Below are 25,410 nucleotides of genomic sequence, written 5' to 3' on the forward strand. Positions count from 1 at the left end.
GTGGAGCCATGGTTAAGTATATACCCTTTGACTTGGGGAAAAATTCGTAAAAATCAACCTGTTCATCAGCAATAATGGTTTTATGAGCAAGATATTTATTATTTTTCTTTTGTTTGAAAATGATATTTTCTATTGATATGATGATAGAAATTGCATTAATGCCTGTAATTTAACACAATAAGTTCACCTAAACTACTACTGGATTTAATTCGCTGGCTGAACGAAATCGGAAGTTTTTTTTGTTTTTTTTTTTCACTTATGAGATAGAAATTTAAAAAACGCTCTTAAATTTCTTTTTACTTCTGTCAGTGCTAGATGGCAGCACCATAGATTGTTTTCCCAAAATAAAACATCCAAATCACTGTATTATCTAAATAAAATAAGAAAATAAGGTTTTTGAGAGAAACGAAACAACTTTCTGGAGGAAACTATATAAAATGTTACCTTTATTCATTTTGGGAAAATCTTTAGTAGTTTTTTTTTTTTTGCAGTGCTGAGAAGATAGTTGTTTTTTTTTTCTAATATTAGTCAACTATCATAAACTATCTTTAGAAAATTCTTTTTTGCCGAGATCACTAATTCATGACGTAGAACGATTTTTTTTTAAAAATGCAATCAGTTTTGCTCATGATATTTCTGGATTCAGTAATTCATCCAAAAATCTCATTAAAAAAACTAAAAATATTAAAAAGAAAACCGAACGCAAGACATCGACCGAAACACATCTATGGTAAAAAATGGCGATATTTCAACAGACATATGTGGAAACAGAATAGCAACTTTTAAAATTATCCCTTATTATTGGGGCAATCTGAAGTTTTGTGACTCCAGAGATAATGCTGGAAGGAATTCTTAGTGGAGTGAAACTCAATTTGGAGGAATGAAATATCCGAAATCAGCGAAAGCCATATTAGGGATCAATTCCATAAAAAACTTGCTTTGTAAGAATTAAATAGAAAAAAAGTGGGGAAAAAGAGATGTGAACCGTTTTGGTTTTTAGCATTTAGAATGCTAGACATTTTGTAATTGAAAATTAAAACATGAAACCAATGTTTTTATTTTTTTTCCATTTTCCACAATGATGAACTTTCATTAAGAATACAGCGCCGGAGAATGTGCTCAACTAAGGTTTTGAGAAGCATTTCTTTTCAATGAACTAAATACGCTTGTAAAGGTTTTAAAAATATTTCTGGGTGACTCTGAATTACATAACAATTTTTTGAACTTCAACTTTTAAAATCTATTGAACATTAGCGATACGGAAGCTCTTATTATGTGCATAAAGTTGGAGGTACAAATTAACTATCTCTGCCCTCCTGATTGGCCGAAGAGAAAATTTTGAGAAACAGAACGACAGCCGAAACACTTGATGATTCGTGGTTCAAACCTATTTTATTCAATGGAATTTCATTTTTAAAAAAATCAGTTTTTGTTTCCTTTAGCAAACAATTGTTTGGTTTAACCATGAAAACAACCTTTCTTAGCTGAATACGATGACACGGTCAAAGATTCATAAATTTTTCATTAGTATTATTGCGTGAAATAACTCTATAGTGTCTGTAGGCTGAGAAAGAAAAAAAAAATCGTTTGAATTTTGCGATCTTGAATTCAAATTATGTTTTTCGCAATCACGAATTGCGATAAGACCTTACTTGTTGGATTTGTTGTTTCTACTGATGACTTTTAACGCAACCATATTTTAAAAATACAAAACTTTAAAATTCAAATGAATGCCAGGAGCTGGATGTTATTTGCTGGATACTGTTTTCGCGTTAAAGGAAAAGTATAAATTTGTGTGCGTTTATAAATAATTCGATTCCGAGGCACGCTAAGTTGTCTCTGATAAATAAATCACGAGGAGCAAATTGCATCAACTTTTCTTTTGCAGTTCTTCGTTATTTGATATGCACTCAGAACCTTTCTTGGATGAATGCGGTGACATGATCAAGGGTGAAATAGCTGTTTTACGCATGTGGCAAGAAAATGAAAAATGTTGAGTGCGGTTGTACTAAATTGAGCCTGATAAACATGGCCTGAACCTTAGAGTTGGAATTAGTAACTGGAAGGAGCAAGTTCAATCATTGGCATAGAAAACGCCGAGGCAAAAGATTCGAAGTCACATGGCTCAACTACGACGAATGGGAGACGCGTTTTACCTCAAACGAGTGAAAGAACCCAGATTTTTTCTAATATTTTACTTTTAAATATAACACGTGATGGGAGATCCTTGCTTCAAGATTTGAAAGCTTCACTCTCTCCGCCTTTTATTCCTTCTCAATGGCCTTAACAAGCCATGGAGCCTTAGGCCTGCAGTTCATGGTGGGATACCCCTTTTTCCTCTTTCTACACACCAAGCTATCATTACATTAGAATCCAGCACTATTCTGATATTTTAAGCAGTTTTTATGTTTGAGTATCAATTGTAACGAAGTGTCTACTGATCTAGTAAGCCAAAATTCCAGTACTTTCAGCATTATATTAAAAAACTTTTCAGCATCAAATCACACAAAAAAGAAACGTTTATTTGGTCATAATGTCATAGCAAAATGAAAAATAAAGTAACCCAAACATGTTATTTAATCGCGCATTTTGTCAACAAAATAAATACTTTTTAAATAACCTCTACTCCTTACATATCGTTTAAAAATGATCAAAAATACAAAATCAGGGGTGTCCTGTCACGGAAGGTCGCACTGTGACCTTCCGAAAAATTCTTCATATGGCAAGTTTTGTCTAACATTTCGGCAAATTTGGGGGCATAATTGCAATATTCAGATTCCCGGATGGTCCTTTTCATTAAAAGTGCTTATGTATGCATACCAGTATTTTATCATTCGGCGAAATTTGGAGTTCCTTTGGGAAAATTGAGAATTTTCGCTCCTTCAAAAATTTTAGGTTCGGGGCGCCTTTGTTTGTAAAATAAGAGTTTGAACAAATGATCCGATTTGTATTTTTAGAAAACGCTAGTACAATTTGGGAGACAGTGACGTCAAGGACCCTTGAGCCTAGTTGTCACATATCGTTAATCAGGACCTGCCGATAGATCAATCATCTTATATAGTTAAAAACTGAGCATATGTGTCTATGTATGTACACCTATGTCCAAGTTTCTTCTCACGAACGACAGTGAACTGACCATCGAACCAGGTAACGATGGATTCGTAATCTTCCCGTCTTTATGTTTGGCTTTAACATAACCCTCCAATTATAATTAGCAGAGATATCAATTAAAAACTATTCGCAACTCCAACGAACTATAGGGGGCACTGCAGTCACTGTCTAATGGCGGAATTGAAAACTAAAACAAACGCATGTGGTAACGAAGAAAATGCTAAAAGTGTTGTGATTTTTGTTCGTATGTATGATTTTTTCGCTTTATTCATTTGAAAAGATTTTTCAAAGTCTTTTGGTTATTCTGACCCATATAGAAAGAGATTAGAAACCAAAAAGTATTACGAAAGTAAACAATTAATGCAGAACACACAGTAAGTTGTTCTGAAGCAGCCATTTTCACGATGTTGAATTCGGAATTCATAAATTTTTGGTTCGCTTCGAACGGCATTTTCATTTTGTACCGTTTTTTCTATACATTAGTACATATTAAGTTCAGTTTCGTGACATTTCCAGCATTTGTTGACATTTTTGTCACATAGTGCACATACGTGGCAGACTGTCAAGAGTAACGTTTAACACTAGATAATTTATTTCTATGACTATATGATTGGATATCCAAAGAAATCATGCATTTAATTCATTCGTCATGGAAATGATTTACCTGATATGCGAAATCTTGTCAAGATACATTATTCTTTCACATAATTTTAAAACCATAAGCCTATAAACAGATTTTTGGCGAACTTTTATTTTTTATTGTTCAAATTCTTAACGTTCTTTCTGGATTTTTCAATCTGTTCTGCGATAAATATTTTCAAGAAAATTTATTTGCATACTGTCTATTTCAGTAGGATACTGTAGTAACAAAGGTTATTTAAATCATTTATGTGGAATTAGGTTAAGGAAAAGTGTCCAGTCAATGTTGTTAAGTTCGTTTTTTTTTTTCATCGAATTGAAAAACTGATTCAAATTCACTCAGAACAAAATAAATAAAATGTGTACTCACAGTTTATATATGGTGGTAGTTTTCTTTTCAGTTGATTGACCATTATTTCTTTTTGCTTATCGAATTCTGTAATCTTACTATCATTTTATTCCACTCATGATAAAAATTAAAAATGGTTTAACTAAAAATGCGAAAACTCGCCAAGGCTACTTTGCTTGCACAATACTAAAACTACTATAACCCTAAACAAATTTGGCGAAACCTTTCAGCTGAGAATAAAAGGAATAAAGTAAATTCTTTCTCGGTTAAACATTTTTCATTTTGTTCTACGATAATAAATTCAAGAAAATATTTTGCATACTGTCCATTCCAACTAAATGCTGCTGTAAAATATGATTAGTTAAATTAATTTAAGATTAAAAAAAACTCATATTCTTACAAATTCATACAAAACAATAAAAAATTTTACCTGGTATTACGTTATCCAATTTTGTTAATCCAGACTTTTCTTGTTTACGCTTCCACCATTTAATACTTTTTTGAAAGAAATAAGAAAAACTAACATTATTTTGAGAAGCTCGAGAATACTACTAAGGGACGAATTAATTTCTGTAGCTGAAAGCAAACTAAGACACATCGATTGCGTTAATAAATACTCAGAACAAACTGCCTGTGTTTACGTCAACAGACACACGTGGAACGCAACGTGGCAATGTTTTAGGTGCAGACGCAGTTTTATAAATCACCGCAAGGTAGCGTATTCGAGCGCTGGAGTTCCGAATTAATTATGACACTTAGATTTCGACATAAAATCCCTATTTTTCGAAGGCTTTCCTCCATTCAAATTATTATGCAATGCTTCATCTCAAGTTTCCGCAGCAATGCTTTTATTAAAATTTGTAGCGCGAAGAAAATCATTGAGAAGAAAGCTGTGTTGCCATTTTTGTTTCTCGAATATGAGAAAATAAAATTCTGGGTTTTGTTTTAAAGGCTTCACCTGTAATCGGGGGATTTAAAATGTTTACTTTTTGGTTATTTTTCCGAAATCTGCCGCAAAATTTTATTGATATATATATATATATATATATATATATATATATATATATATATATATATATATATATATATATATATATATATATATATATATATATATATATATATATATATATATATATATATATATATATATATATATTTTTTTTTTTTTTTCCAAGCCTGATTGTTGAACACGCGTCACTTGATATAACTTTTATTTTCGAGGTGGACCGTGCAAAGCCGGGCGATGTAGCTAGTTAGAATTAAATTTCACCGACTTCTGTTTAGTAGTACTTCGTCATTTGATCTGCGCCAAGTGAACACGTAATTCTATCTCGTCTGGATATAGTTTTAGGTAATGTCGAACTCTTCTGTCTGGTACCCGTCCCACGCATAACAGCTAATAAAAAACTTCGAAGAGCGAAGCAGAGACCGGAATTCCAGCCTGCCCACAAATCTTCGCAGAATGTAAACAGACCGTTTCCTGCTTCGGGTAGTCGAGCGCCCAGAATCCTTTCTGAACGCCTTTTGTTTAAAAGAGAACTACTTCAAGCCGAACGGACAAGCATGAATGGTTTCCTCGGACATTATTATTGATCTATGTTTTGAAATATGAGAACAAGATATTTAAACGAAAGAACTTTCGTCAACAATGGCTATCTATTTATTTATTCATTTTTTCCAAAAGTGGAAATTGAAATTTTTTAATAACATTCGATGAATTGAAAAGTTAAATCACCTGGGAGTAATAGTCGATAAAATTCTCCCCAGTGTACGAACATCGATTTTGTTACATCAGCTCTCTGTTGGTTAAAGTTTTTTTTTTTTTTTTTAATTTTATTTTTATTAAATTGTTGTTAAACAGTGATGTTGCAATTGCAGTCTCCGGAAAAAACTAAATCATAATGGAAAAAATACATCACTATATTTGAAATTACAATAAAATATCGTTTGTTTGGGCTAACTGGGAGAAACCATGATATTCCGAAAAATCGAAAACTCAGTAACATGGATGACAAGCAAAAAAAAAAAAAACAATCTCCTTAAATGATGTCTTTTTGCATGTATAAAGTAATATTTTGTAACAAAATTACGTAGAATTGTTTACAAGTCATTAAAAATGCGTACACAAATAGTTATTCGTATCATTTATTGATAAATAATTGGTCCACCGAACTTCCATATATTTCAAACAATTGTAGAGTTTAAATGAAGTTCGGTCAAGCAAATGCTTCAAAAAAAAAAAAAAGGCGAATAGTATTTGGAGCATTTAAAGCTACGTTTTTGCAAACACGGTTCAAAATAACTACCTATGTAAGCATTTTTTTTTTTTTTTTTTTACATCTGAAAATTTGATTCGGTTGATCCGGATCAACGACGGCCGAATAATTGAGGTCCTATTGTAATTTTTTCCGAACAGAAGCAAGCAAAAACAAAACAGGGGACACCCGGATTTGAACCGGGGACCTCTCGATCTGCAGTCGAATGCTCTGCCACTGAGCTATACCCCCTTTTTAATCAGTGATTATGATTTTCTTATGAAAAAGAGAACTCGAAATCTTATCTCTTTGAGAGAAAATCGCAGTTGTTGCAATTCCTGAGTCCATCGTAATTAGATAAGACGAAGTGAAAATTTATTACTGTTACGAAACTGTGAAAACTATTACGGGGAGAGAATGAAAGAGGAGGGAGAGGAAACCGTAATTAACTGACAAATAATCTGAAACTATTGGAAATTTTTAATTTGAAGATTTCCATTTAAAAGAAGATTTTTTATAAATATATATACAGGGTGTTCCGTTTTAACCTGCAAGACCTTTATATCCGTAACCGTTAGTTCTAGATGTATACTTCCAATTGCAAATGTTCAAAATCAGATGCAGGGTTAAGATATTTAAAGTTTGAAGTAAAAATAAAAATGAGTCAAAAAATACAAAATTTAACTTTTTATACGGGCCCCAGGTTCTCCAACTCATATTTAGGGAAATAATCTCCATTGACAAATAATTCCAACACAAAAAGTTTGAAATTAGTGCGACCAATATTCACCGGGATATGAAACGCAGCGCTTTGTGACTTTCACCACTTTTCAACCGCCGCCAATAACACATTTTGGGGGGAAATATAGTGGTTAACAAGTGTTTAAAATTACATGTGTGGATAGAGAGTGATTTTTCAAATTAATCGGTTTGTAGTGCGTTTTTGCGAATCACGGCATAACATTTGCATTTATTTTTGAATAGCAATGAAAAATATAAATGCCTTGTTTTTCTTACTTTGACGACCTGTCATTCTTCTGAAAGGGCAATAAATTGCAATCTCACTTTTTGTATGGTCCCTTAAAACTCTAAACTTGAATATTTTCTTGAATATATTCTAATAATTATTCGAACAAAACTCTTAACTTGCAATTTCAAGCAGCAAGTAGATCTTTTCGAACCCTACGAAAAAGAACAATTTTTGTGTTTTCTTCCACAGGTGTGTTTTCTGTGGTAATAAGTGGAGAAAGCTGCTAGCAGCCCAAGAGGATTCCAGATGCCACTGTAATGCTTCCTCATTTTGTAAAATAAATTACAAGCTTTTAAAACTACTTTTACGCTGAGCAAAGTTTCCGAAAATTTTCCCCAACCAACAAATGAAGGGAAAAAATGGAAATCCCATTTTCCATTTTTTTTTCTTCCCATTTTCCGGATTAGAGTCAAACCCTTAAAACCCTTTAAGGTCACAAGCTTTGCAGTAGTGAATGGATATTCTTTAATACATAAAATGGTTAAGTGGCTAGGTAAATAACATAAATGTCAAGTTCTGTGATCTGTGGTTCAGTAGATTTTCTGTAAGGTAATGGGACATTTATGTCGATATGCTCCATTAGGGATTCAAAGCTACAACTATTTTCCAAAATTTGATTAAACTATTATTTAACACAGAAACATTTGAATAATTAGTGACATTATTTTCTTATAATTTTCAACCAGTAATCTTGAACGAAAATAGAGGCATGACCATATGAATGCAATGTTTTCAATCGACGTATTTTATGTACGATGTTTTCAAAATAAAATGAGTATATCTTTTAAATTACAATTATTTTTTTCACAAAAAGAACAGGAAATGTCGGATTCGCGATATTTTCAATCGCATTAAAAAAAGGAGCTGGTTTTCAGAAAAAAAATGTAATCAAGCTTCAAAAGAATGTTAACGTAGATTTGAACTAGTTTGCTGTCTTATAAAAGTCAATTCAGAGATATTATTATTTGATGTTAGGAAAATTTATTTGGTATGACAGAAAATAAGCTCGTTTAGTTTTAAAAGTAACAAAGCTGTTACATGTTATTTTTCTAAATTTATTCTTTTTTTAAGTGGCTTTTTGAAGAATCAAGAATGTATGATGATCATTTTATTTTTCGTATTTACGTAAGACATTTTAATCTATGAAAAATATTAGAGAGGTCTAAAAACTATTTAATTTTCCGAAATACTTGCTACTTATATTTAAAGCACTCCGATGCTTCATGAAACATAACCATTCTTTCCTGTTGCTATTCTAGAAATGTTTTCGCCTGTATAAATAGGATTTGTTTAGCTTTTCTTGGAACACCTGTAATATTTTGTAAAAACTTATTTCGCATAGTAACTCATGCAATTGACATTTCCGCTGTAAGAAGAATTGAAGGGTACATTTTGCATACCCAAAAGCATCTCACACTGTATCACAAACAGACTTTAATTATTATATTATCTCGTGTTTCTAAAGTATTCAGTAATTTCCCCCTTTTTTCTCTTACTCTTTCTTTTTTTTTTCTTTTTTTTTTGACTTCAATTACCTGCTAGTTGTTTAGAATCCTGCAAATTTGTTTTCCTATAAGATTCATACTGAATTGGTTTTTGCACTTAACTTGGCAATTCTCGAATTTTCCGATAGTTATTTTTCATTGATTTCAGCAAAGCATATCTTAAATATGTTTCCACGCAATAATTTCGGAAACCTACGAAAAATATAACTTTGATTGCGGCATTCCTGTAACAACTAACATTTGGAAAACATCAAAATTAATGGAAAAGAAATTAATTTCAATGATATGTGAATACATTTATTAAGTTTATTTTCAAAGCTACGTTTTCAACGTATATTTCTTATTCTTCTTGATGTTTCTCTGGTAATCTTAAAAACAAAGTAACCTATTACTAAATGAGAATATTAGTGTCAATTTGCAGATCTGTAGCTCAGGGATAAAAATGAGCCCTTTGACGAATGCAGAAAATTATAGAAGTGTTTTTACTTACACCAATTTTTTCATGCAATTTTTCTGAACTTTTACTTTTCTATGCAAGAACTTCAGTAGCTTGATTTTTAATTTTTCCTTTTTTTATTATTACATCAAAATTTTTGATAAAATTAACAAACCAAATTCAGAAATTTTACGGTAACTATCATTTATTAAACACAGAACATGTACGTACAAAATATATTTCAAACATATATCCAGTGATTAAAATGTTGATGAAACAAACCTCTCAATAAAAATACAGGACGTAATTACCGGGGGGGGGGGGTTAAAAATCAGACGTACGTAAAGAATGAATAATTTACAATTCACGGTATATATATAAATGTTTAATGAATATTCATACTTAGTATTTCTATAAATGAGTATTATATGAAAAATAAAAAGTATGATGCGATATGTACAGTGAACACATATATTCAATAAGATATCATATATACAATTATAATGAATAACACATTCACAACTACAGGAGTTACAAAATCTTTTATTATTGTTTCAAATAGTATAGTCTTTGTTTCAAATATTGTGATTAAGAGGAGCAGAGCAGTTTCAATTTAGCATCGGTCAATTTGCCCAAGGCACTCCACATCTGAGCCGCTGCTACTGGAGTGCGATGCACTACGACGATGGTGAGCATCAAAGTAATCATGATGCCAATGGTGGCCGTGATGATGTCCATGGCCATGATGATGCCCATGACTATTATGATGTCCAGGTCCGTGATGATGTTCGAATCCATGATGACCGCCATGTCCTTTGTGAAAATTTCCGTGTCGCTTTCCATGGCATCTTGATCTTGACCTGCTGCGAGATCTGCTGCGGCTCCTTCCACGAAAATCGCCTAGACGTCTTCCACATTTTTTCATGATTTTTCCATGGTGGCCATGATGAAAACCGTAATGACCATGGTGAAAACCGTGGTGGTCTCCGTGAAAACCGTGATGTTCATGTCGACGTTCTGCGCAGCCGTAGTGATGTTCACGAGCATCAGGAATGCATACAAACTCGCCATCACAGTGATCCGAAGTCTGAGTTGCGGAATCCTGCGCGGCTGCCATTTCAGTTGTCATCGTCGACAGATCTGTAAGGAAAAAAGAAACAGAATGAGTAACTATTACTACATATGCTTAATTATGTGATTTCACAAATGTAGTGCATGAAATAAAAGGACAAATAATATTTTGTGGAGAAAAAAGTGATACGAAAAGGAATTTCGTTTATGATATTTTTTTCCGGTAGACATGTAAAAAGCTATTTTTTTTCCTCTAAAAAAACTGATTTTGACATCATGTTTATCAAATATTGAAAATATAGTCGGAGATGAATGCATTCAAATTTCATATACTACAGCTGTGTCACAAGAGTTTCCTCTCGATTTCGGTGATTTTTTACATTTCAGTAGTTGACTCAGTCCGTCATCAAAAACCTGATGTAAAATTTATGGAAATTAGTTTCAGTAAAAAAAATCGTCAAGTTAATGCTTCAATTTTGATTATCAATCTTTGTTTTTTAGCTATTCTTATCTCAGTGTAGATTAGCTTTAAACTCAAAGGTACTAAATTTTGAATGCGGTATTGAATTTTAAAATACATACTTTATTTAAATATTCTAAATTTCAAAATTGCTCAATTCAATATTGTTCAGTTCAAAATCTAAATTTTTATTTTTGGGACTTTAAGAACTAAACTCTTATTCTTATGGTTAAAAAGTAATATTTCAATAATTTGTGTGTGGTAACAATTTACTACGCTTAAAAGCTAGTTTTTAATGAACAGGGGTACCCCGATATCGGTTACGCGAGGGGTTTAAGAGTTCACAAATGTCTGTGACGCGCATAGCGCCTAGACCGTTCGGCTGATTTTCATGAAATTTGGCAAAAAGTTAGTTTGTAGCATGGGGTGTGCACATCGAAGCGATTTTTCGAAAATTCGATTTTATTCTTTTTCTATTTCAATTTTAAGAACATTCTCCGGAGCAAAATTATCATAAGATAGACGAGTAAATTACGAAATTATCATGAGGTGGAATGGGAGAGCGAATGAACATAGCCAATTGGCGAGAAATTCGTCATCCATTATTGGTAAATATACAGGCGAACCGAATGACCTTTTAATTTTCAACTACGGGCAAAGCTGTGCGGGTACCACTAGTAGTATATATATACATAATAGTCATTTGAAACACTTCCTGTTTGTGAATAATTCTGATCAAACTAAACACAACTGAAATCTGCCCCCTTTCCTACTTTGTTTAATATACTTATTAAGATATTCAACCCATACAGGCCCTTTTTAATCCAATTCACAACACGTGACTCCTGAACAACTGCGCTCATTTGTCAAAGCAGGGCGTAGAAAAGTCAAAGGAAGTAAGAAACGGATCACACTTAGAATTTTGACAGACAGCCCTGTCAAAGCTGAAGTAAAAAAAATGCATAATGTGAAAAAGAGTAAGAAAATATCTAAAAATACTTTTCAAAAGCAAACAGTAAAACGAAAATTACACTTGTTTTCAGACAATGAGTAGAAACGTGAAATATTTTCATGTCATTAAATAAATTTATGGTTTTTCATTCTGTATAATTGTTACTTGTATCATATAATAGTAGTAAATCAGGCATATTAACATTTCAGTATAGTTTTTATAACTTTTAACCTCTGTTGGTCAAACCCCTCTTATGGTGGGTTAACTCTCCTTTAAGTGGAGAGGTTTGACCCAGTTTGGACACTCTTGAAAAATCACTAATAAAAAAATAATTTTTAATTTAAATAAAAAACAACAATATCAAAAGTTGCTGTATATATTTCCTATCGAAAAAAGTCAACTAGAAATCTTATGGAAATTTAAAAAAAATATCTTTGTAAAAAGTGGGTCAAACCTCCCCAGTTTCCCCTATATTTTGCTTAGAATGTGACAAAATGCATATGGTTTTGCTTCAAAAATGTCAGTCAGTTACCCGTGAAATTGCCCTAACTGAATGAAAGTAAGAGTATCTTTTAATTGCAAAGGCCGTTCCAGAAACAAATGTAAGATGTCCTCCAATGCCAAGAGTATTGCGCCCATCTAAATAAGCCGCATACGTGCTAAAAGCCTCTATATACTAAATGTGAATATCACACTGTTTACGCATACATGTATAGTAATCTTTTTAAACATGTGTTTACTTTTTTGTAAAAAATGAAGAAAAAAAAAGACAGTAACTCCAGAAAAATACAGTCTAACCACGGATTGTATGGAAAGACAAACATCCGTTTTACAGCTGGAAATGGACGAATCTATTATTTTTAGTGATGTCAGCTTTTGCAGAAGCAGAGTCTCCTTCAGATGAGTGGAATACGTGCATCAATATTTTACTTTTCCCTCTCATTCAGGTAGATTCGTCTTATCAGGACGTTTGGAAATTCCATACAATCCGTGGTTGGACAGTATCCAAGAAACTTTTCGAACACCAAAAGTTATTTACTTTACTTACTACTAAACTAACTTTATTACTAGTTTATTACTAAATTACTTTAAATTTACTATTACTTTATTACTAAACTTTATTACTAAAAATTATTTACTTGAAAGCTTATTTATTCATTTTATTATATTATTTTTTTTATTTACTTATTTATTTATTATTATTATTCATTTCTTCATTTTTTGCTACTTTGCCTGTTTAACAATTTTGTAATTTTTGCTTTTAAAATATTTTTATGCAATTTTTCCTGAAAATTTCTAAATCATTGATATTTCTGTATTGCGGAGGGGAAAAAAGGACGAAAAACTGTATTATTTTTCTTCAATCCTAATTTTCCTCTGACTTAAAATCTTTAAAGCTGAAATTTTCAGAATTTCTTTCGTTATATATTTTTTTAATTTTATGTGCAATCAATTTTAGAGAGCCTTTTGCTCATTTTATTTTTAAATTTTTTCATTTTTATGTATATTTTTATTTTATTTATTCATATTTTATTTATTCGTATGGTTAAAATTCAAGGTAAGAAGCAAAAATTATTGCCTAATTTCACATTGTGAGTCGTAATCTTTTTTTTTTTTTTTTCAAAATGTGAGTAAGCTTTATTGTTAAAAATCTTGAGCAGGCGTTTTATTACAACGTTGTTAGTACTTAATTACGATTTTATTGTCGATTGTTGTTTTGCTAATCTTAATTACCTTATGATATAGAAAATGCTCAATCGTAGTTTTTTCGTAACAACAATAAGCATTCTCAAAATATGAAATATGAAAACTGTCGGCAAAAAAATTATTAAATCAATAGAAGTCAACTACATTCAAGTTTAACAACACAGTCTAAAAAAGAAGTTCCGACCAGAACTAAACGATCCTACTTTCACATGTACCAACATCGAATTTCCAGCATCTGACAAATGTTCTCTTAATTAGCTAAAACTTATGCTAAACAACATTTTTAACTGTTAAAACTGTTTTCTAAAAAAATATATATACCTCTCTCATCTGATAAAATAACTACGTAAGAAATAAATTTCCGAAGGAATAAGGGTGGGGCTTTTTTAAAACAATGCAACTAATATGTTTCTTCCATAAAAAATTCTTTTTTAAAAAAGTTAAAAAAATGAATAAAGTTTTATTTATTTATTTAGTAAAAACAAGAAACCCAACGAGTAGGAATCTATTGCCTTTCGTGATTGCGAAAAACTTAAACTATTTTTTTTACTATTTAATTCAAGGAGAGTATAGCAGCAAAAAGGCTTAAGTTTGAAATCAATAAAGCATTGAATTTCAATTAAAATGTCAAATTTACTAAGGCATTTTAACATTTCATACGTGCAATTTTAGGCTATTTATGGTTCTAAAGTATTTTCTAACTGTACATTGTTTGGCTTCCGAATGTAAAATATCTGAAAAGAAAAGCAGGTTTTTTTTTTCTGGTTGATAATTTTTTGAAACAATTCTATTTTTACAAAGATTATTCAGCCTTCTGAAGACATTTTTAACATTTCATATGTGCCCTTTTAGGCTATTTATAATGCTAAGTGAATTTCTAAATGTACATTGTTTGGCTTTCGAATGTAAATTACCCGAAAAGAAAAGCGGGTTTTTTTCTGATTGATATTTTTTTGAAACAGTTCTATTTTTACAAAGATTATTCAGCCTTCCCACAATTCTTCAGAAATAATAAATTTATTTTAAAAGTATCATTTCTTATATTTGATTTTTAATTGGACTCATTCATTGCTTTGAAATGCTTCAAGTTTAAATGTTTGACAGTACATTCGTACGTTGATAAAATATCTTTTTTTTTAATAATAACCTTTTAAAATTTTTATGCCGAAAAATACGCTTTTTAAAAATATGTAAGAAGGCGTGGATTACTAACAATCTGCTTCTGATAACAACGAGTAAGCATTTGTAATCCAAAATAAGACGCGGAAAAAGAATTTTTTTTATTTCAGATTATCTCTTAAAGTGGAAGAAAAACTTATCGCTTGGTAAAAACAAAAATCTTTGAAAGGCATCAAAAAGTTCCTTTATAAGTTTAAATATATTTTTATCCTTTCTTTTTTGTGTTTTTAAATTTTAGATCAAGATAAGATAATTGATTGCATTCACATTTTTCGAGCGTGGTTAGACAATCGTGAACATTTCATACAAAAAAAAAAAAAAAAAAAAAAAAAAAAAAAAAAAACACTGCAAATAAATTGTATGAGCTTGTACTTAGATTACGACCAAAAATAATACAAAATTGAAAATTGAGCATAAAGGATGCTTTCGTTTTGACTTGTTAAATTTAATGAACATTAGTATCAATTATCAAACATTATTTATCGATATTGATCATTTTTCGAAGAAAAAATATCGCATTTTCTGTTCTTTCGTTATCTCCGAACATTCTTCTTAAAACATCAGATAACTTCTGTAGCTTCGTATGTGATCATAAATGTGTACTCGTTAGTTTTAGACTTCTGTCGGAATATTATAGCTTACAAAAAGCTATAATGTAAAAATATTCTAAAAATTTTATGTTTAATATTTATTTTTTAATGCTTCCAAAAATGGTTTGCAAAATATTCCCTGATTTTTTAGTATAAGGTTGATTTTTATCATAATAATTTTCATTTTATATTTTCGAAATTTATATGCAAAACTTGTATGTTTTTTTTTTAAACATTTGATTGCTTAAATGGATATACTATTTGTATTTCGAGTATAAACTAACTTTAATAAGATGTAGTATTGTACACTCGAATACCAATCCTACATACGTTTGAATACTACACCGCGTCGGTGATGATTTCCAGAATTTAAATCATTATCCTGACAAACGTTTGTTTATATTATGAATTCTTTTCAGAAGTGCTAATAATTAGAAACGTAAATACAGCATTTTATATCTGCAATTTCAAAGTAACATACATCAGCAATTTCAATAATAAAATAATAACTAGAAAAACAAATAAATAAATATATATTTTTTTAAATATTTTTGCGCATAAATTGCCTGATTTCCTTTTAATATGCAGCCGATTAATTTACTTAGATGATAAATTATTTAGTCAGAAATATTTTAAAAAATACAAATGAATAATTTTAAATATAATGTTACGTTTAAAAAAATGTATTGGAGAAAATATTGTGATGCTAGTAATTAATTAACTATTATTTTAAAATACATTGTTTATTCTTTGTAGCTATTTCAAGCATTTAAAATTCGTTTGATACTTACTTTAAAAACAAGGTACTACTTTATAATATGAATAAATATTATTTATGGAAACATTTGCTACAGCCATTTCGGTTACGCTCGAGTCATTATCATATTAAAATGTTTCACACTCTAAATTTATTGACATTTAAATTTTACAGACCAATTATAAAATTCTATGCACTTTAAAAATCTTAAATAATATTTTAAATGTTAAAATTTAATATTTTTAAGCCATATGTTTTCACTATAAGAAATTTAATGAAAAAATAAATAAAAAGACTAATATTAAAAAATTAGCATACAAGCTATTAAGATTACGATGATATTCTGTTCAATGCAATTTCACTACAAATTACTCGAGGGTTTTAAAAGAAAGTCTTATTGGTTACATTATAAAGGAATTAAAAATGTAATTTATCACTTAGGTATAAAAATGCCTTGAAAACAATAACTTAACCGAATGAAACATGACCATTTTCGAAACTTGTCGAGAAATAAATATCATCATGCTAGCAGAACGCCCAACGCAAAATTTTAAGGCTATATCATCAAATAGAAGAGAATTTTACTTTTGCGTACATGTAAATTGTTTGCACGGTCAAGAGTGCCACTCTTCCTAAAGAGCAATGGGGCACTTCCGTCCCAAATGCCACAACTATCCGGGGAGATTCTTCAGGGATATTAAAAGTATTTTCCCCCCATAAAAAGGGGGAAATACCTCTAAAAACATCCCACCTAAAGATTTCAATGCCGCTATCAGCGCCATGACCTTCTCCCTCCCCCACGGTCAGCACCCCTATGTATTGTTAATTGAGTTAAACGTGTATGATTTTTAGAGGAATAAAATCCGGTTAATAAGAATTGTTTAGTGATAGATCAGTAACGAAAAACCTTTTTAGATCGCTTCCATTACGGACATTTTTTTTTTAATTGAAATTAGCTAATAGTGTTTCAAAAATCTAGCATGTGTGTAATATATTCAGGCTAACTACTCAAACTATTTTGAAACAAAACATTTCATAAAGTATTCTGCCGTTACCATACACAACTATAGTTTTTCGTTAAAGTGTAAAAACCATGTTAAAATTGATACATTAAAAAAACTTTAAAAAAAAAACAAACATTTTTTAAATCTATAGGTGAATTGTGCATATTTTTCTGGAAGAACAATTAATGATTTTGAATCACCTTTTTGATCAACTGTCAATAATTCATTTTAAAACAGAAAGCCACAGTTATTGCATTCATGAAAATGTGTTTTTAAATCAAAACAAAGTTTTCCATTTTTTGTCGTCACATATGAAGCGTTTTACATTATTAAATAGAAATGTTTCTCTCATAATTCATATTATGAAACAGCAAAATATTATATTCCAGAATGAAATAATTAAAAAAAGAAAAAGAAAAAAATTATTCGAAAATTTAATTAATTGATTAAAATTAAATAAATGATACACAATTAATACTATTCTTTAAAACTTCACACAACATCAACTGTAAAGCGTTACGAGTTCACCATCACATTTGTTTAAAAATACGATCAAAGAAACATTTCATTTTAAAAACTTGAATGCTTTGCTCAGAAGCAATACTAAAAAATAAACTGCAACTTACTTGTTAGTGCTCGTTCGGTAGACTTCAAATGCTCTTTCGTGCTTGTAATTCTCCACTAAGGTGTACAAAATAACCCTTTTACTTAGTCATCAGCAGTAATGCAGCAGAAAGAACTACTACAACAAGCCTGAAAGCAATTTAAAAAGATTCTTCTTATCAGATTAGTGTCATGTGAAGTTCTCCACTAACTGCGCATTAATATTCCAGGGAGAAATATTTATTACCGATAAGATAAAAGAAAAGTGCAACCCTTTCGTGATATTGTTACAGGTTATGACGCAATCTTAGTGTCTGCGATTGCACTAGCAACCTGCAATATGCGTCACCTGACTTCAGTTGCGTAAGCTTCCGTGCATGAATGGCATGAGTTCATCCTTTCTTCTTTTTTTTCTCTCTCATTTCACTCAGCCCATTATCTATCGAATTTGTTGGTGATGGCAGACGAGAGAATCGGTGGATGAACTGAAAATTTTCATTCCTTCTGTTTGCTTCATCGACTGATGATTGCATTGGAATTGAAAGATTTCTTGAAAGAAATGAAAAGAAATATGAAAAATTGTTATTGATGATTTACTCTCCGTTGTATTGGAATTGAAATTTTTTTGAAAGAAATTTTTATGAAATATGAAAAAAGAATAAAAGAATATTATTGATGATTTACTTTCCGTTGCATTGAAAGTGAAAGATTTCAAGAAAGAAATTTTAAAAAGATATGAAAAACTTAAAGAATATTATCGATGATTTATTCTCCGTTACATTGGATTAAAAGATTTCTTGGAAAGCTATTTTAATGAAATATAAAAAATTAAAGGAATATTATTGACGATTTACTTTCCGGTGCATTGGAATTGAAAGATTTATTGAAAGAATTTTTTAAGAAATATAACAAATTAAAAGAATTGATGGTTTACGCGTTGAAATTTAATGTTAAATGCTTCTTCAAAGAAACTTTTAAGAAATATGAAAAATTAAAAGTATATTATTGATAATTTACTCTCAGTTGCGTTGGAAGTGAAAGATTTCAAGAAACAAATTTTAAGAAATACGAAAAACTAAAAGAATAATATCGAAGGTTTTATTTTCCACCGCATTGGAATTGAAAGATTTATTGAAAGGATTTTTTAAGAAATATGAAAAATTAAAAGAATGATATTGATGATTAATTCTGCGTTGCATTAGAATTGAAAGTTTTATTGAAAGAAATTTATGAGAAAGATGAAAAACTAAAAGTATATTATTGATGATTTACTCTCTGTTGCATTGGAATTGAAAGATTTCAAGAAAGCTATTTTAAAGAGATATGAAAAATTAGAAGAAAAATATTTTTACGTAATGTTTTAAGAATATAGTTCATGAGTTATTAAAAACGAAATTTAAAATAGTTCAGTTGGAAATATATTCTCTTAAACGAATGCGAATGGAGTATAATTAGGAAGAGCACGAAGGCCATTAGAATGATGTTCTTGATAACCATCGACTTTTAGGAAGTACTTTTTTAATGACTTGAAAAGAAATTTATTGAATAAATAGAAGATTTAGACTGAAAACTAAATTGATAATTTTGATAGGGTAACGATTCGGTGGACTATCAAGAAATAGTAATGAAAATAAAGAAATAGGATTTTTAATGTATGAATATAATTTCAAACTGCTAATAAAATGAAATATTCAGAATTAAATTTATAGTTTATTTCTTTATTGTAAACTCTGAGCGCATATAGCATACACATAATTCCAAATGAATTATAATCGACGTGGCAATAACCTATATTAAATTTTTCTTTTAATGTAATTTTTAATTAATGTGTGAACACAACTTGCTTTAATATTTGTGTAATCAAAATGATTACTTGAAATGGTTTTTGTAATGATAATTAAAAAAAAGGCTTTAAAGTGATCTAGTAAATTTGAAAAGATGGATTTTAGACTCATGTTTCGGCTTCCACAGTTGCGCTATGCACAAATTTTTCAGTTTCAATATACTTTTGAAAGAAAAATTCATGTGTAATATTACTAAAATGTACAGGAAGCTACGATGCTTAGTGAATGCGGTTAAGGGATTGTGGTGTAATCGTAGTGTCAGCGATTACTCTCTGTCCACAATATGAGTCAGTTCACTTAAGCAACATTCAGCCCTTTTTTCGTTTCTATTTATTTTGCATATTAATTCATTCACTGCTTTTGTAAATCAGGCATTTCATTTGTTACTTCAGTACCTTCACATGAAGTTGGAAATTTCATCAGCTTTTGACTTCTAATAAAACACTGATAAAATTTAAAACAACAGAATGGAATGAAAAATGTTTGATTTGAAAGATTTATAAAATTCTTATTTAGTAAGTTTAAACAATTAATTTTTTTTTTTTTTTTGCTGGTTTTATTGTGATTTCCCTGTTATGATATTTAAAACGGCAGAGAACTTTTTTCTTTTTTTCACACATATAATTAAATTGGCTAAAGTTGTGCATTTTCCTTGATTAACTGTCCTCGTGAGGCAATGGTTCTCTTCTTTCCCACAGCCGAGGGACGCGAAGACAACGCAGCATGATACATTGCTCGTTTAAAAAATACAAGTTGAAAACTAAAGAGTGTAACACTGATTTCAAGCTTTAAATATCGACCGTTTGTTTCACATTTTTCATTTAGTACCCGTCGCATTAATACTTGTTAAATCTGTACCTGAGAGTCAGACCAACGTAAGTCACATAATCGCTGTTTTACAGGAGAGAAAAAAAACGTTTGTCTGGTGCATATAAAGGATAGGACTTGCTCTCTTTAACACTGGTAAATATATACTCTTTTTTTGAGAGAGAGAGAAGAGTTGCGTTCGCATGGCTTAATGCGGAAAAGGATTTTACATACATTGCACTAATAAATTGAAAATTGCAATTTTTCGACTTACGCAAGTCTAGCTCTGAGGTAGGGAAATTAAGATTAACTAAATTCGCTACTTTTTTTAACTCAAGTTAAAATTGAGATTGCAATTAATACTTTATAAAAGTTAAAGTAGTGAAATATTTCACAGCAAACACACTTAATGTTTAAAAACTATTCTATGCGAGACAGAATAAAACTTTATTTTATTCGTTAAAACTTAATGAAAATCTTGTTAACTTGTATTCAGAAATAAAGGGGTTGGCTATGACCAAAAATTAAAATGCTGCATTTGTGAATAAAAATATTTTTACCCATATACACTCTTATTAGTGTTTTTTTACTTACTCACGTTTATTGCGTACATTTTTGACGGAAAGCGGAAAAATTTGATTTATGTAATTTGTCTCCATTTACATTTAGTATAAATTCTAACTATCTTGACCTTTGAAAAACGTGTGAATCTTTATTTATTCATAATGTTAATAATATCTTATTAAATATTTTTCTTAATTCGATATGTAAATTATATTTTCTTATTCCAGCAACAATATTCATACCAATATCCGTCTCCAAGCAACCAAAGGCGAGTTGAAGACACAGGGACAAAATGCGCTGGATGCGAAAATGGAGGTTGCAAATGTATAGGCGAAAAGGGATCGAGGGTAAGATGATTTAATTTCTGAACTGATTCTTATTTTTAAATTCTTTTTTCTTTCCTTTTTAATTTCTAACTTTTGATAGGTAGACCAACCAATTTCTTCAAAGTTTTTATCGTTTCTACCAAACTTCACAGATCCTCCAAAGAGTTTATCTCCCCAATTTTTCGCTATTGAAGCATTTAAGGCAATTTTGTTTTCAGAGCCAGGGCTTAATTTGCATAGGAGCTCACAGGAGCTCAGCTCCCGCACTTTTTTTCAAATGCATACACATTTTCACATATTTGACGGGAATTCAGACTATTAACGTATGAAAATGAGATCTGAAGACTATAGGTCTCCTGCATTTCTTTTGTCACAAATTAAGTGCTGCTCCAAACAGCCAAATCATTAAATTCAACAGTTAGAGCTAATAATTAAAACTCACAGATTATTATAGTACTTGTGTCAGGTTTGCATTCGTCGTGGTCTTTTTCTTTGCAAACCAGCTTTGCGAAAGATGTAGTCAGAAGTGCCCCCCCCCCCCAAATAAAGCGAAGAGTGAAAATTACCCCTCTAAAAATTTCAATGGCGCAGTCTGTGCCATAACCCCCTATAAGTGGGCACCCCTAATGTAGTTTGCATTCTTTGGATTCACTACTCGTCAGAAGTGTTCAAGAGATAGATCGCGAAACGATTTAAATTGATTCTTGGTATGTTGTCGGGCGGCTGTATTTCTACGCATTGGCTCGTTTGTAAAATTTATCTAAAATTTATAAATAATAAACATCGTAATTGCTTGACAAATTCACTCACTAAACATTCTTGTTGACTATCTTTGTCGACATGTGTTCCGCAACTGGATATCATAATGGATAGGCTCAAACGTCACATTAATTGGTGTAAACAATCGTGACATACATTACAATAAATGCTTCACTGTTACATATTCAACATAAAGCTTGTTTTTAACTGTATAGCAATTCAATTTCTTTAACGAACTAAGAACGAGCAAAAACTAGTTATCGGGTTAAATGTGCTTAATTTTGCAAACGAAAATGTGGTATTGTGTTCACTTAATTCTTCTTATGCAGGCTTCTTATGAAGATAGAACTTAAATTTCTAGTTACTTCAATCTTCTAGTAGTCAGAAGATAGAAGTTATAGGATCTTTACTCACAGAAAGAATTGATTCTATATATGAATCAAAGCCTGTAAAATTGACACGATCGGACTCCGCTACCGCCACTGTATAACTGCATTTTAAGTTAAGGATATAAAACTAATGAAGTATATTTCTTCTGTACTTATGTGTTTTGTGTCTTTTTCAAAGGGTGTCCCTGGAGCTCCGGGGCCCCCTGGTGCTCCAGGTCACAGGGGATTCGAAGGACCAGAAGGATTGCCGGGGGACAAAGGAGAGAAAGGTGACATTGGCGTTCCAGGACCAAGAGGACCAAAAGGTGACAGAGTAAGTTATATTTCTGAGTTGCTGAATCGTTTTCATGCTAATCATTTAATAAATAAAATTAATTAATCTTTATGGATTTTTCATAAATAAAAATTCATTCATGCTGGCCTTATATATTGTTTCCATAAAACAATAAATGTCTTGAAATCTTTAAATGAATGACTATTGCGAACGAGACTGACTATCGAAAAGCTTGATTTAATCGTGAAACTTAGAATTTCAATCATGTTTTACATGTGAGCAATTATGTGTACTTTAAATGTGTTACTTTTAACTGATGCTTTAATTTCGATCTTTTTAGGGGAAAATGGGAGTTCCCGGTTTTCCAGGAGCAAACGGCATTCCTGTAAGTATTGTAAAATAAATTTTCGATTTGGTAATTAAAAATGCTATGTGAAATAAATAACGTGGATAAAGTTTCAGAACTTAACTGAATTCTTAAAGTCATTGCACAAATTAAGACTAAAAGTAGTGAAGACAGCGGAAACCTAATGCCAATAACTAGTGATCCCCTTTCACGGATTTGGAACAAATAACCAGAAACTTAAACCTTTTTACCGATGAATTTAAAATTGGGTTTGTACACATAAGTGCGATGCACAAATACGTTCAACAAAATCGCTTAAAATCATTTTAGAGATTTTTTTTTTTTTTTTTGTCAGTTCCGAACAAGATTATTTTAATAAAGGTGAACTAGTGATCACTAGTAACTCATGTTTCCAAATATGCTATTAGGGAAAAAAACGAGCGAGTTTTAACAAGAATACGTTGATGAAATAATAAACAAGAAAGGAAAAATTAATAAATTCAAAGAATATCCATAACGGACTTGCATAAGATTTTAATCTTCTTTAAACCAACACTTTAAAAACTGAAAATAGACAAAAATATTTTAAAGATGTATCTTTTTTAAGCGATTGAAGAGTTAACGAATCTGAAAAGTACTTGCCACCCCTTGATTCTAAATGTTGTAAAAACTAAAATAATTTGTGTATAATTTAAAAATAGAAAATTTGTTCTTATCATTATGGTTTTACAATTCAGTTCAAACAATAACTTATTCAAAAAAAAAAAAAATCGAGCTCTAAAAACCACGGTAATGAAAACCAAATAATTTTCTTCAAGCAATATTTTTAAGTAAAATTTTTCTCCTGTATGATGCAGGAATTATTCTAACATGAAATAATTCATAATTTTATTTGATTTCATAATTTTATTTGAAGCTACTGAAATACCATTGAATCTCGCATGACAAATTATTGTTAATGTCTCGCTTTTGTGCAGCGCTGTTCTAGCAACGAAGCAACGTTCTATGTATACCGTTGGTAATTAGTAATAGATGACGAACACATATTTATTTAAAAGCACCAAAAATGTAACGTCATTATGTTTGTAGCCATACATCGCACTTCGTTGGAATAGAATGTAACAACAATGGTGAAATTCGTTCAGTATTGTGAACTATTGTAAATAGAACTCATCTTCAAAGAAATACAGACAAATATTAATGCAAAGGTTATATTAAAAAGATATGAATATTAAACAAATAAATATTTGGTTCCTAACGCTTTTCAATGCACGCTTTCTTTATCATACTAAAGCGGGGAGATATTTTGATTGATTCAATTTAAAAGAATATTTTTAAAGCATTTCTTTTGCAAACTAAAATATATTTTATAATAAAATGGGTGGAGAATATCAGCTAATAAGTGAATGCCATATAAAATGCTGTTTCAGTTAAACATAAAATGCGTCTGAATATTTGAATAAATAATTCGTCAATGCACATTTTAACATTGGAATTGTATTTTATTTTGTCTTTTTCAGGGATTAAACGGCCACATGGGTCCAGTAGGTCCACCTGGACTTGACGGTTGCAACGGAACTGACGTAAGATTATATTAAGTTAATTCGATATATGAAGTTTTATATATATTTTAAAAGATGCAGTTTCAATTTAGTTTAATGAAAAATTCAATTTCATTATGCAATTGAAAAAATAGCCAATGTCAGACGTGTACTAAAGGTCAATCAAAATTGCTCAATGTTCTATGATTACAGGGTGTTCGTGGAGCCGATGGCTATCCTGGTGATCCTGGACCTCGCGGCTACCCAGGATCCCCAGGTCCCAGAGGAGAAAAAGGAGAACCTGCGATTGGGCCACCTGGATTAAGAGGACAAAAGGTTGTTCAATTGGTTATTTTATTTTCCATTAAAAACTTTTTTTATACTGAAGTATCATAATGCTACCATGTCACATTTATCATTAAAGGAAAAAGATTTTTCCAAACATTGAAGGTCCTAGTTTTGTTAGGACTTTCAGTGGACTTTAAAAATAATACTTCTCATCAGAGACATAGCTAGGGTTTGCCCCCCCCCCCTCCTAGGAATGATAATATTTCTTGATATTTTTAGGCTACTGAAATTCATTTTTCAAGGAGTGAAATTGTCGAAACCATTGAGATCATAATAGTGATTGCCTCCCGTAAAAAACTAGCTATCTAAAGATGAACAGGAAGACAGCAATGAAGGAAGAAAAAAAAATTTAATTTTTAACATATTTATAACTTTTCACCATTTGAGTTTCATAAAGTGTAAAAATTACGAGGGGCTAGAAAATTAAATTATTATTAGTAATAAAATTGTACTCTGTATAACTAAAAATGCATGAATCAATAATGAAAACAAAAAATATCAGAAAAAAGGAGAAAAAAAAAACAAAAAAAAACATGAAAACAAAGATACTGAAAATCTTAA

General features: G+C 30.6%; 1 protein-coding gene and 1 non-coding gene across 2 annotated transcripts in view; one reads left to right on the plus strand and one right to left on the minus strand.

Moving 5' to 3' along the window:
• LOC129233442 (collagen alpha-2(IV) chain-like) overlaps positions 1 to 25,410 on the plus strand; it is a 148,589-nt gene that overhangs the window by 57,662 nt on the left and 65,517 nt on the right. The window contains exons 3-7 of the mRNA XM_054867471.1: positions 21,094 to 21,213; positions 22,519 to 22,653; positions 22,955 to 22,999; positions 24,481 to 24,543; positions 24,715 to 24,837. Coding sequence (XP_054723446.1) covers positions 21,094 to 21,213; positions 22,519 to 22,653; positions 22,955 to 22,999; positions 24,481 to 24,543; positions 24,715 to 24,837 — 486 coding nt within the window. The remainder of the gene's footprint in view (positions 1 to 21,093; positions 21,214 to 22,518; positions 22,654 to 22,954; positions 23,000 to 24,480; positions 24,544 to 24,714; positions 24,838 to 25,410) is intronic.
• Positions 6,538 to 6,609, minus strand: Trnac-gca (transfer RNA cysteine (anticodon GCA)). The gene has a single exon. It is a non-coding gene; the product is annotated as a tRNA-Cys (tRNA).

This window comes from Uloborus diversus, chromosome 1 (assembly GCF_026930045.1).
Source record: "Uloborus diversus isolate 005 chromosome 1, Udiv.v.3.1, whole genome shotgun sequence".
In the NCBI taxonomy this organism is placed as follows: domain Eukaryota; kingdom Metazoa; phylum Arthropoda; class Arachnida; order Araneae; family Uloboridae; genus Uloborus; species Uloborus diversus.